General features: G+C 38.8%; 1 protein-coding gene across 2 annotated transcripts in view; it reads left to right on the top strand.

Moving 5' to 3' along the window:
- PCOLCE2 (procollagen C-endopeptidase enhancer 2) overlaps positions 1 to 12,328 on the top strand; it is a 123,080-nt gene that overhangs the window by 93,915 nt on the left and 16,837 nt on the right. For both annotated transcript variants that reach the window (XM_059688252.1, XM_059688251.1), the window contains exon 6: positions 11,513 to 11,667. In XM_059688252.1, the coding sequence (XP_059544235.1) occupies positions 11,513 to 11,667 (155 nt within the window). The remainder of the gene's footprint in view (positions 1 to 11,512; positions 11,668 to 12,328) is intronic.

Below are 12,328 nucleotides of genomic sequence, written 5' to 3' on the forward strand. Positions count from 1 at the left end.
TTCCTCTATCACTTTTTTCAGTGTCCTGTAGTTTTTCGCATATAAGTCTTTTACCTCCTTAGTTGTTTATTCCTAGGTATCTTAATTTTTTTGGTGTGATGGTAAATGGGATTGCTTTTTTAGTCTCACTTTCTGTAAGTTCACTATTGGTGTAAAGAAATGCCATAGATTTCTTGGCATTAATTTTGTATCCTGCCACATTGCTGAATTCATTTATTAAGTCTAATAATTTTTTGATGGAGTCTTTAGGGTTCTCTATGTACAGTATCATGTCATCTGCAAATAAGGACAGTTTTACTTCTTCTTTTCCAATTTGGATGCCTTTTATTTCTTCTTCTTGTCTGATCGCAATGGCTAGTACTTCCAGTACTATGTTGAACAGGAGTGGTGAGAGAGGGCATCCCTGTCTTGTTCCTGTTCTTAGGGGAAATGGTTTTAGTTTTGCCCATTGATTATGATGTTGGCTGTGGGTTTGTCATATATGGCTTTTATTATGTTGAGATATGATCCTTCTTTCCTACCTTGCTGAGAGTTTTTATCAAGAAAGGGTGTTGGATTTTGTCAAATGCTTTTCTGCATCAATTGATATGACTATGGTTTTTATCTCTCAATTTGTTTATGTGATGTATTACATTTATTGATTTGTGGATATTGTACCATCCTTGCATCCCTGGGATAAAACCTACTTGGTCATGGTGTATGATCTTTTTGATGTACTGCTGGATCCGATTTGCTAGGATTTTGTTGAGGATTTTCGCATCCATGTTCATGAGGGATATTGGCCTGTAATTCTCTTTCAGTGTGTTGTCTTTTTCTGGTTTTGGTATTAGGGTGATGCTGGCTTCATAGAATGAGCTTGAAAGTGTTCCTTCCTCTTGAATTTTTTGCAATAGTCTGAGGAGGATAGGTTTTATTTCTGCCTTGAATGTTTGGTAAAACTCCCCTGTGAAGCCGTCTGGCCCAGAGCTTTTGTTTGTTGGAAGCTTTTTGATGACTGCTTCAATTTCTTCCATAGTTATTGGCCTATTGAGATTTTTAGATTCTTCCTGATTGAGTTTTGGAAGGTTGTATTTTTCTAGGACTATGTCCATTTCCTCCAGGTTGTCTAGTTTGTTGGAGTACAGTTGTTCATAGTATTTTTTTTAACAATCCTTTGTATTTCTGTGGGGTCTGTTGTTATTTCTCCTCTTTCATTTCTGATTTTGTTTATTTGGGTCCTCTCTCTTTGTTTCTTAGTGAGCCTGGCTGCTGGTTCATCAATCTTGTTTATCCTTTCAAAGAACCAGCTCTTGGTTTCATTGATCTTTTGTATTGTTTTTTTGGTCTCTATGTCATTTATCTCCGCTCTGATCTTTATTATTTCCTTTCTTCTGCTTACACTGGGCTTTTCTTGTTGTTCTCTTTATAACTCTTTGAGTTGTAGGGTTAGGTAATTTATTATCATTGTTTCTTGTTTTTTGCAGTAGGCATGTAGAGCTGTGAGCTTCCCTCTCAAGACTGCTTTCGCTGTGTCCCATAGGTTTTGGATTGTTGTGTTTTCATTGTCGTTTGTTGCCATAATGTTTTTTATTTCTTCTTTGATCTCTCTGGTAACCCAGTCGTTGTTTAATTGCATGGTATTTAGTCTCCATGTGTTTGATTTTTTTGGATTGTTTTTATTGTAGTTGATTTCCAATTTTATGCCATTGTGATCTGAGAAGATGCTTGATATGATTTCTGTCTTCTTGAATTTGAAGAGACTTTGTCTGTGACCCAATATATGCTCTATCTTTGAGAATGACCCATGTGCTCTTGAGAAGAATGTATAGTCTGTGGCTTTGGGGTGAATTGTTCTGAAGATGTCAATTAACTCCATCTGATCTAGTGAGTCATTTAGGATTGATGTTTCTTTGCTGATTTTTTGTTTAGGGGATTTGTCCAATGGTGATAGTGGTGTGTTAAAATCCCCTACTGTGATTGCATTGCTGTCAATCTCTCCCTTGATCTCCTCCAGAAGTTTTCTTATGTATTTGGGTGCCCCTATATTGGGTGCATATATGTTTACCAGAGTTATTTCTTCTTGTTGGATTGCTCCCTTTAGTATTATGAAGTGGCCTTCCTTATCTCTTTTGATGTCCTTCACTTTGAGATCTAATTTGTCAGATGTAAGTATTGCTACCCCAGCCTTTTTTTTCATTTTCATTCGCCTGAAAAACCTTTTTCCATCCCTTCACTGTCAGTCTGTATGCATCTTTTTTTCTGAGGTGGGTTTCCTGTAGACAGCAGATATATGGGTCATGTTTTCTTATCCACTCAGTTACCATATGTCTTTTGATTGGGGCATTTAATCCATTTACATTTAAAGTTATTATTGATACATACTTGTTTGTTGCCATTTTTATTCTTTACCCGTGTTCCTTCTTTGTTTCTTATTTTTTCTTTTTACAGCAGACCCTTTAGCATTTCTTGCATTGCTGGTTTGGTGGTAATAAACTCCCATAGTCCTTTTTTGTCTGTGAAGCTCTTGATTTCACCCTAAATTTTGGTTGATAGCCTTGCTGGGTACAGTATTCTTGGATTTAGACCCTTCCTTTGTATATTTAATTCCATTCCCTTCTTGCCTGATGTGTTTCTGTTGAGAAATCCGTCACTAGTCTGATGGGGGATCCTTTGTAAGTAACTTTCTGTCTCTCTCTGGCTGCTTTTAAGATTCTTGCTTTGTCGTTGGTGTTTGCCAATTTAATTATAATGTGCCTTGGCATCGGTCTTTTGGGGTTCATTTTGTTTGGGACTCTGTGAGTTTCTTTGATTTGTGTGAGTTTTTTCTTCCCTATATCAGGGAAGTTTTCTGTCATTTTTTCAAACAGGTTTTCTATTCCTTGCTCAGTTTCCTCTCCTCCTGGCACCCCTATTATGCGGATGTTGTTTCGTTTCGTGTTGTCCGAAAGTTCTCTTAGGCTCTCCTCCTGCTTTTTAATTTTTTTTTCTAGAAGCTTCTCTGCTGGGGTATTTTTTCCTACCTTGTCTTCTAGCTCACTGATGCGGTCCTCTGCTTCTTCTAATCTACTGTTGATGCTGTCCATTGAGTTCTTTATAGCAGTGATGTCATTTTTCATTTCTTCTTGGTTCTTCTTCATTTCCTCTTGGTTCTTACACATATTGTTGAATTTGTCTTCCATTCTTTTCATCCACCTTATGACCATTTTTCTGAATTCTTTCTCTGACAGGTTGCTTTCCTCTATTGCCTCCATTTTGTTTACTTCCTTTTCTGGTGATGGCTGTTTTTCTTTCATATGCGGGCTGTTTCTTTGTCTCCCCATGATCTCTCTTCTCCAGGTGTTTGGTTATGTAGTTCTCCCTGCTGAATTGACGTAAAGGCACAAAATACAACACAACAAGGCACAATTCACAAGTCACTGAACACTAATGTATTCACGATACTAATAACCCCAAATAAAGGTGACCACTAGATCAAAGAGAATTAGGGGATAAAGAAGAAAGACGAGAAAAAAAAAGAGAAAAAGAAAAAAAAGGAGTGTGAAAATGAAATTGGGAAAAGGGGAAAAAAAGTAAGAGAGAAAAGAAAGAGAATGAAATAGAAGAGGGGAAGAAGCTATTTATATGGGGAGAACACTCCAATAGAACAGCCACTAATCCCAACAAATTCCAGCAACCTGTCCCTGGAGATGAATGCAAACTACAAACAACAACTAATATCAAGTGAGGTCAGGGAAAACAGAAGCAAAAAAATAACCAGAAAAAAACCAACAAAAAAATAAAAAGAAACAACAATACAATTTCACAAACAAGCACACAAAAAAAACCCCAATATACTCAACAATCAAGCAAACAACAACAAAACAACAGAGAGAGAAAAAACTTTGGATAGTGATGAAAGAGTAGAGAGAGGTGTATATGGATTTAGAGCAGGAGATTGGTAATTAGATATATAAGTAGGGTGAAATTTTAATAGGGGGTAAAAATAAGGAATAGGGAAAATCTAAAGCAGGCATAGGGTAAGAGAAACAGGACAACAAAAGGGGAAAAGTGAGGAAGAGAGTTTTGGCATAAAGGTAAAGTTGAGGTAGAGTAAAAGGATGCTAAAGGAAAGATGAAAATAGAACGTAGAACACTAATCCCAAAATATTCACCTTAACAAGACATGTCCCAAAAGGAACAAAGCATGAATGTACTCACAGCACCAATAATCCCAATATAAGCAACCACCTTAGAAAAGATAACTAGGGGAGAGGAAAGAGAGCACAAATAATATCCAAGTGAGAGAGAAAAAGATAGGAGAGAAAAGAAAAAGGATAATATATATTTATGGAGAAAACGCCACAGAGCCAATAGATAAATCAAACAAATACAAATACCAAACACTCAGTAAAGAGGGTGGGGGCAGAATCTGTAGAGGCTGAGCAGATATACTGGAAATAAGGTTAAGAATTGGAGGGTTGGGGGACAGGAGGGAGGGAGGTAAGAGATCAACCGAAGGACTTGTATGCATGCATATAAGCATAACCAATGGACATAAGACACTGGGGGGTAGGGGAGGCAAGAGGACTGTCAAGGGCGGGGGGGGGGGAAGGACACATATGTAATACCCTTTGTAATACTTTAAGCAATAAAAAAATAAATAAAATATAAAAATAAAATAAAGACAAAAAAAGGAGAAAAACAAAAAAACAATTGGATAAATATGGGGAGGACCTCAGTTCAGTATAGCGGAAGTAGGAAAGGGATGAGTGGATAAGAAGAGAAAGAAGGGGAACAAAATAACATATTTACAAAAAAATTGATTTAAAAAATGGTAAAAAAATATAAAATAGCAAGTAAAAATAAAATAAAATTGAATGATGAAAAAAATGTGAAAAGAAGTAGAAAATAAAGCAACAAACAAAAAAGGAAAACAAAAAAGCAACAAACAAAAAAAAAGAAAACAAAGAAAAAAGCAAAAAGAAAAGCTAACAACATAATAATATAAAAATAAAAATGGAAAATTGAAATGTCAATCCTTTGGCTGACTTAAGATCCCAGTTTTCTGGAATGTCTGTGATTTTTATTTATTTTCTGTTTCTGGGACTGAAGGCCAGACCCTGTTAACTTCCAGGGACTAATCAGATTATTTTAATCCTTCATCTCATTCAGGATGGAATCTGGGCGTGGCTGTATTCCTTGCCTGGGGGCTGGAGGGAGGGGTTATAACTTTAGGAGAAAATGGCTGCCCAGGTCCTGGGCTCCGGCATGACTCAGCACTCAACTTGCTGCCACCTCTCCTGGACCCCCTTCTCTCCCCAGCCTCTCCCCAGATTCTACTTGTCTGCACCTTCTCCCACTCCTCAACACGGGTGAGTGTCTGTATCCAAAATGTCCTATGAACAGGGTTCAGTGAAAACAAACAAACAAACGCTGGCCGCAGAAACGGGGAAGACTGAGTCTCTGGGAGCTCCTCTCTTACTGGCACTGCATGGTCTGGTCAGCGCTTTAGGCTGCCCCCTATGGGCTCAGTCTTTCGTAATTTTGGCATCCAGATCTCAAATCCCCCAGCGCCAATAGTCCTGCGGATCTCCTTTCCCCCCAACAGAGGCTGCACCTGTTCCAAGGGACACGGCTGGGTGCCACTGCAGGGTTTCCCTCTGACTCTCTGGGCTCAGAGATGTGGCAAACTTTCCTGACAGCTGATTTCTTAACAGAAACTTTGCAAGCCAGAAAGGAATAGCAAGAAATATTCAAGTGATGAATAGCAAGGACCCATAACCAAGATTACCCAGCAAAGCTATCATTTAGAATTAAAGGTCAGATAAAGAGCTTCACAGACAAGAAAAAGCTAAAGGAGTTCATCACCACCAAACCAGTATTACATGAAATGTTGAAGAGTATTTTTTAAGAAGAGGAAGAAGAAGGGTATTCTTTAACGAGGAAGAAGGAGAAGGAGGAGAAGAAGAGATAAAAAATATGAACAATAAAATGGCAATAAATAGGTATCTATTGACAATTAAATCTAAGAATCAATTGAACAAGGAATCTAATGAACAAAATAAACTGGTGAATAAAATACAATCAGAGACATAGAAACATGGAACAGACTGATGAATCTCAGAGGGAAGAGGGGAGGGGTTAAAAGAGATTAACTGCTAGTAAAGAACTGATATGCACATATGCATTACCTATGGACACAAGCAATAGGGTGGTGAAGGCCTGGGGTGGGGCAGGAACCGGGTGGAGGGAGAAAAGGGGGACATCTGTAATACCCTCAACAATAAAGATTTTTAAAAAATAAAGGTTAACTTTCATTTCAAATGAAATACAATAGTCACTTTAAAAAATAAAGGAGTTGGCCTGGAGGTCAAATCCCCGCCAGTATTACCTACAATAATCTAGGCTTAACTACAACAAGACGGCGCATAAAGACCACTAGGGGTTGCACCAAGAAAACATAAAAAATGCGGAGACAAAGAAACAGGACGCAGATGTCAGAAATGGAAGCTATAGAGCTCAAAACCACACCTTTAAGGTCTTTCAATAATTTTCTAAAAACTCCCGATAAATGTAGGGAGATCCTCAAGAAATCTAATGAGACCCTCGATGTTGTGATAAAGAACCAACTAGAAATTAAGCATACACTGACTGAAATAAAGAATATTATACAGACACCCAACAGCAGACCAGAGGAGCGCAAGAATCAAGTCAAAGATTTGAAATGTGAAGAAGCAAAAAACACCCAACCGGAAAAGCAAAACGAAAAAATAATCCGAAAATACGAAGATAGTGTAAGGAGCCTCTGGGACAACTTCAAGCATACCAACATCAGAATTATAGGGGTGCCAGAAGATGAGAGAGAGCAAGATATTGAAAACCTATTTGAAGAAATAATGACAGAAAACTTCCTCCACCTGGTGAAAGAAATAGACTTACAGGTCCAGGAAGCGCAGAGAACCCCAAACAAAAGGAATCCAAAGAGGACCACACCAAGACACATCATCATTAAAATGCCAAGAGCAAAAGACAAAGAGAGAATCTTAAAAGCAGCAAGAGAAAGAAACCCAGTTACCTACAAGGGAGTAACCATATGACTGTCAGCTGATTTCTCAACAGAAACTTTGCAGGCCAGAAGGGAGTGGCAAGAAATATTCAAAGTGATGAATGCCAATAACCTACAACCAAGATTACTTTATCCAGCAAAGCTATCATTTAGAACTGAAGGTCAGATAAAGAGCTTCACAGATAAGGAAAAGCTAAAGGAGTTCATCACCACCAAACCAGTATTATATGAAATGCTGAAAGGTATCCTTTAAGAAGAGGAAGAGGAAGAAAAAGGTAAAGATACAAATTATGAACAACAAATATGCATCTATCAACAAGTGAATCTAAGAATCAAGTGAATAAATAATCTCATGAACAGAATGAACTGGTGATTATAATAGAATCAGGGACATAGAAAGGGAATGAACTGACTATTCTTGGGGGGGAAAGGGGCGTGGGAGATTCGGGAAGAGACTGGACAAAAATCATGCACCTATGGATGAGGACAGTGGGTGGGGAGTGAGGGCAGAGGGTGGGGCGGGAACTGGGAGGAGGGGAGTTATGGGGGGAAAAAGAGGAAGAAATGTAATAATCTGAACAATAAAGATTTAATTTAAAAAAAAAAAAGAAGAAAGAACAATCCAAAATTGCCAAATAATTATTAAAGAAATTTGGTATTTAGTTAAAAGTGATCTAGGGGTGGGCGAACAGACCCAGATTGCGTTTCTCCATCTGTTCTAACCAACATTGCAGGAATGAATAATTTCAGCACTACACAGATTCTTCCATCAAAAAATAGGGTTGTTCCACAACTAATTTTATAAGGCTCGTATAAATTGACACTCAAACTAGGTAAGGCCAGTACCAGAAAAGAATATTAGAAACCAGTCTCACTAGTGAATGTGATGAAAAGTAAAGTATTTTTTATTCCTTGCTAAAAGAAAAAAATACTAGCAAGCCAAACCTAACAATGTATAAAAAATACTCTTTGACCAGGAATTCAAGATTGGCTTGAATTTAGAAAATCTATTTCATACATCACCAGATTAAAGTGTGACTTGCAGATTTATGTGTTTATTTGTTGAAAACATTAATTTATTCAAGAATATCTTTTTAAAAAACTTTAATTTAAAATTTGTATGTTTAAAAATTTATTTTAATAGCAACAAAATATAAAATACTCAAGAATAGATTTTACAAATCTTGCACAAGGCCTTAATAAGAAAATTATAAAGCCTTACTAAAGTATATTTTAAAAGACCTAAATAAATAGCAATATATACTATTCTCATGAATAGGATGACTCGATACCACTAACAATATTGGAATTGAAGGTTTTGGGTTCAATTTTGAGTCAGGGCACATACCTGGGTTACAATTTGATCTTCAGTTGGGAGCCAACCTATTATTGTTTCTGTTGCATGCTCTCGCCCCCCCTTTACTCCCCCCCTCCCCCATCTCTCTCCCTTTCCCTCTCCCTCAGTTAAAAAAAATCCTTGGGTGAGGATACAAAAGAAGTATGATTAGAAGGAGGAGTGTTGTGATTGGGGGGCTATCATGCCAGAAGCCAATTCCAGCATGTCAGCAGGGCTGAATCACCTGGGAATGGCTGAGGGCATTTCCCCAATCCTGAAAAGGATGCATTAAATGATTGCTTGCTGCCAGACAGCTCAGGGTATTTCAATGTACATGTTATTGCCTCCTACTGGCCAAACACCTGAACAGCCGTAGGCAATTTCCCCCAATCTGACAATGGATTCTGTACCTAACTTTACCCTTCCATGTATATCTCTACCTTGCCTTAGGACAAATTGTGTTAATAAATAGCAAGGGGTCCTGAGACAAGGAGAACTTGGTTTCTTTAGCCAAGCTCCTCTGGCCCCTAAATGCCTTTCAAACTTATGTTTCATCTCTGGACTGTTATTTAATCTACACACAGCCCTTATCCAGATTCCTGAACCCTTCTAGGTGCTGGATCAAGAACACCAGCACAGAGGTAGCTCTGTTAGCACAGACACAGGGCAGACAGATGCTTTTCTGGAGCCTAAACCTTGAGTTGGGGCCTAGAGAGAGATGAGGCAGGTGGGTTCAATTTGGTTCCGCATCCTGAAACATTAGCAACCTGGAAGTGCAGGTTGGTACATAGTGATGGACCTGTTTCTCTAGAACCCCGTCCTAAACTGCTGAGAAGGGAGGCTGGCCAGGAGGCTGTGCAGTACTCCAGATAAAGTCCAGGAGGTAGGGATGGGTAGGAGAAAAGAGCAGGTGGTGGATCAAGGAACGTTTAGGAGGCAAAATTTGCAGGACATTGTGGTTGATTGACTATGATTGAAGAAGGAGAAGACTGTGGAATGCAAGAACCAGTGTAGCCAGCTGTAGGAAATGAAGCAGCATCCTCAATCTGCTACTGGGCTTTGCCAGGGCAGAGTTGATCCAAGTGAGATATCTTCTTTCCTTCTTAGTGATTTGTAACATTAATTTGCAAATGCAACACATGCCCCTCAGTAAATATATGGCACTGTGATTCTGTCACATTTATACAAAGCTCAGTAGCAGTATAACAAAAATGTGACTGTTACTAAAATATTTTTCCTTGAGAAAATTTGTTTTCCAATATAGCTCCCAAGATTCGTTCATAGAAAACACAGTGAATGGTCACTATAATTATAACATCCTGCCCAGAAGACTGGGTGGGTTGGGTTTAAGGTTTCCTTTGGTGCTTACAATAATTGCTTTTTGTAATTTTATCATTTAAACAACAGTAACGTTTTATTTGTAACTGTAGTTGAGAATTGTGTTTCAAGCACGCTGTTTGCGTTTCTTTAAAGGAATGTGTTTTCAAAAGCAAGACAGAATATTTCTGTGAAAGGCTTGATTCTCAGAATCATTATTTGATCTCCTAGGTCACTTTTGTGACCAGACTAAAGGCAGGTTATGGGCTCATTCTTAGGTCTGCCGAGTCCCTTGGCTCAGAAAGTAATAACCTTCAGGGCAGAAGAGATCTTGCAGTTTTTCTGACTGGTTGGCTCAAGTACAGACCTCCCCCTGAAATTAGCTGAGCAAGGAGGGAACAGCTACCTCAGCATGGGCTGTCCCTGGTACCTAAAAAGTGATTCTGCCGAGAAGATGCCTCAAAAAAGGACTTTAATCAAACCCTCAACTCAAATGACATTTAATGTTTCCACTTAGTTTTTAGTAGTATTAGCCAAACAGCATTTTTACCATTGTTTAAATAATGATAACAAACGTTTAAATGAAATCCCCTGAGATTTAAGAGAGCTTTTAAACCTCAGTTATTAAGACCATTAAATCTTTAGTACCCCTAAAACTGGAGTTTTTAATGATGTCATTATGAGCACCAAAACAAAATAATCACTTGCTCTCTCCTTCATAGCATTTTGCAACGAAGATTATGAACAGAAATGCTTCCACTGCAGGCATGCATAAGACACATTAAAAATGAAATGGGGCCCTAGCCGGTTTGGCTCAGTGGATAGAGAGCATCAGCCTATGGACCAAAAGGTTCCAGGTTTGATTCCGGACAAGGGCACATACCTTGGTTGCAGGCTCCTCCTCAGCCCAGGCCCTGCCCAGGACTTGTGCAAAGGCAACCAATTGATGTGTTTCTCTCATATTGATATTTATCTCTGTCTTTCCCTTTCTCTTCCACTGTCCCAAAAGAAAAAAAAAAATCAATGGAAAAATATCCTTGGGTGAGGATTAACAAAAACAACAACAACAAAGAAATGGGCCCTGGCCTGTAGTCACATGGTTAGAGCACCCTCCCAATACACCCAGCCTGAATGCATAAATAAGTGGAACAACAAATCAGTGTTTCTCACCGCACCCCCCCCAAAAAAAATCAATAAAAATAAAATAATTAAAAATGAAGCACTGCAGTACTAAGTGAAATGGAATTTCAATTAAACCCTAATGGCTTTCTTATACTCAGGTGATAGGTAGCCAGCCGTTGGGTGGTGTCTTCACAGCACCTTAAATTTCTCCATCTGACTCTCATGACCAGCATCCCTAGCTCCCCAGGCCAGCTAGACCCAGAGTCTTCACTCAGAGAAGCTGTGCAAGTTCCCACATCCATCTAAATCCTGAGGTGCTTATGACGAACCAGCTCAGCTTCAGTGTTTACACTGATCCCCATGTCCACTGCAGTCTATGGCGTCAAGTTCCAGCTCTCCTACAGACTAGCTATAAGGCCTCAGGCGAATCACTGAACTCTGAACTTCATTTGCCTATTCCATAAGAAGGGGATAGTAATAGGGTTGTGGTGCAGAGGGTTTATACAAAACACAGTGCCTAACTCGGCAAACAGTGAATATTAGCATTCACATTGAGCAGATTAAGGCTTTCACCTTTTTAAAGTATTTTAGCTTTTAAGTTTAAACAAGTAGTAATTTGCCAGAAATTAATGGAAACAGAAAATTCTACATTTCAGAGAGGTACCACCTAAACTTTAAAATACATCCACTTAAACATGTTTTTGTTCCTTTAGGCCAATTGTATCTGAAAGAAATGAACTTCTTATTCAGTTTTTCTCAGACTTAAGCTTAACTGCAGATGGATTTATTGGTCACTACAAATTCAGGCCAAAAAAATTACCTACAACTACAGCACTGCCAATGACCACCACAGTCACTGTAACTACAGGTGAGTTTTTCTGTTTTAAAATTTGTACATAAATTTAAGGAGTGTTAAAAAGTCTTTTGAAAGTAGAAAAAAAATAAAAGGAAGATATTTAAAATTAAATAAGTTAAATAAGATGAAAACAATACATAAGAGACTAATATGACTCCATTAATGAAAGAGAAGTATGAGGTATAAGAATAATAAGCTAAGCCTAAGCCAGTTTGACTCAGTGGATAGAGCATTGGCCTGTGGACTGAAGGGTCCTGGGTTCGATTCCAGTCAAGGGCACATGCCCTGGTTGTAGGCTTGATGCCCAGTGGGGAGGCATGCAGGAGGCAGCCAATCAGTGATTCTCTCTCACCATTGATGTTTCTCTTTCTTTTTCTCTCTGTCTCTCTCTGTCTCTCTCTCTCTGTCTCTCTCTCTCTCTCTCTCTCTCTCTCTCTCTCAATCTTCCTCTCTGAAAGCAATAAAAAAATACTTTTAGCCCTGACTGGTTTGGCTCGGTGGATGGAGCATCGGCCTGCAGACTCAGGGGTCCCAGGTTCAGTTCCGGTCAGGGGCATGTGCCTTGGTTGCAGGCATATACCCAGTGGGGGGTGTGCGGGAGGCAGCTGATCGATGTTTCTCTCTCATCGATGTTTCTAACTCTATCCCTCTCCCTTCCTCTCTGTAAAAAATC

The sequence above is a fragment of the Myotis daubentonii genome, chromosome 3 (genome assembly GCF_963259705.1).
Source record: "Myotis daubentonii chromosome 3, mMyoDau2.1, whole genome shotgun sequence".
In the NCBI taxonomy this organism is placed as follows: Eukaryota; Metazoa; Chordata; class Mammalia; order Chiroptera; family Vespertilionidae; genus Myotis; species Myotis daubentonii.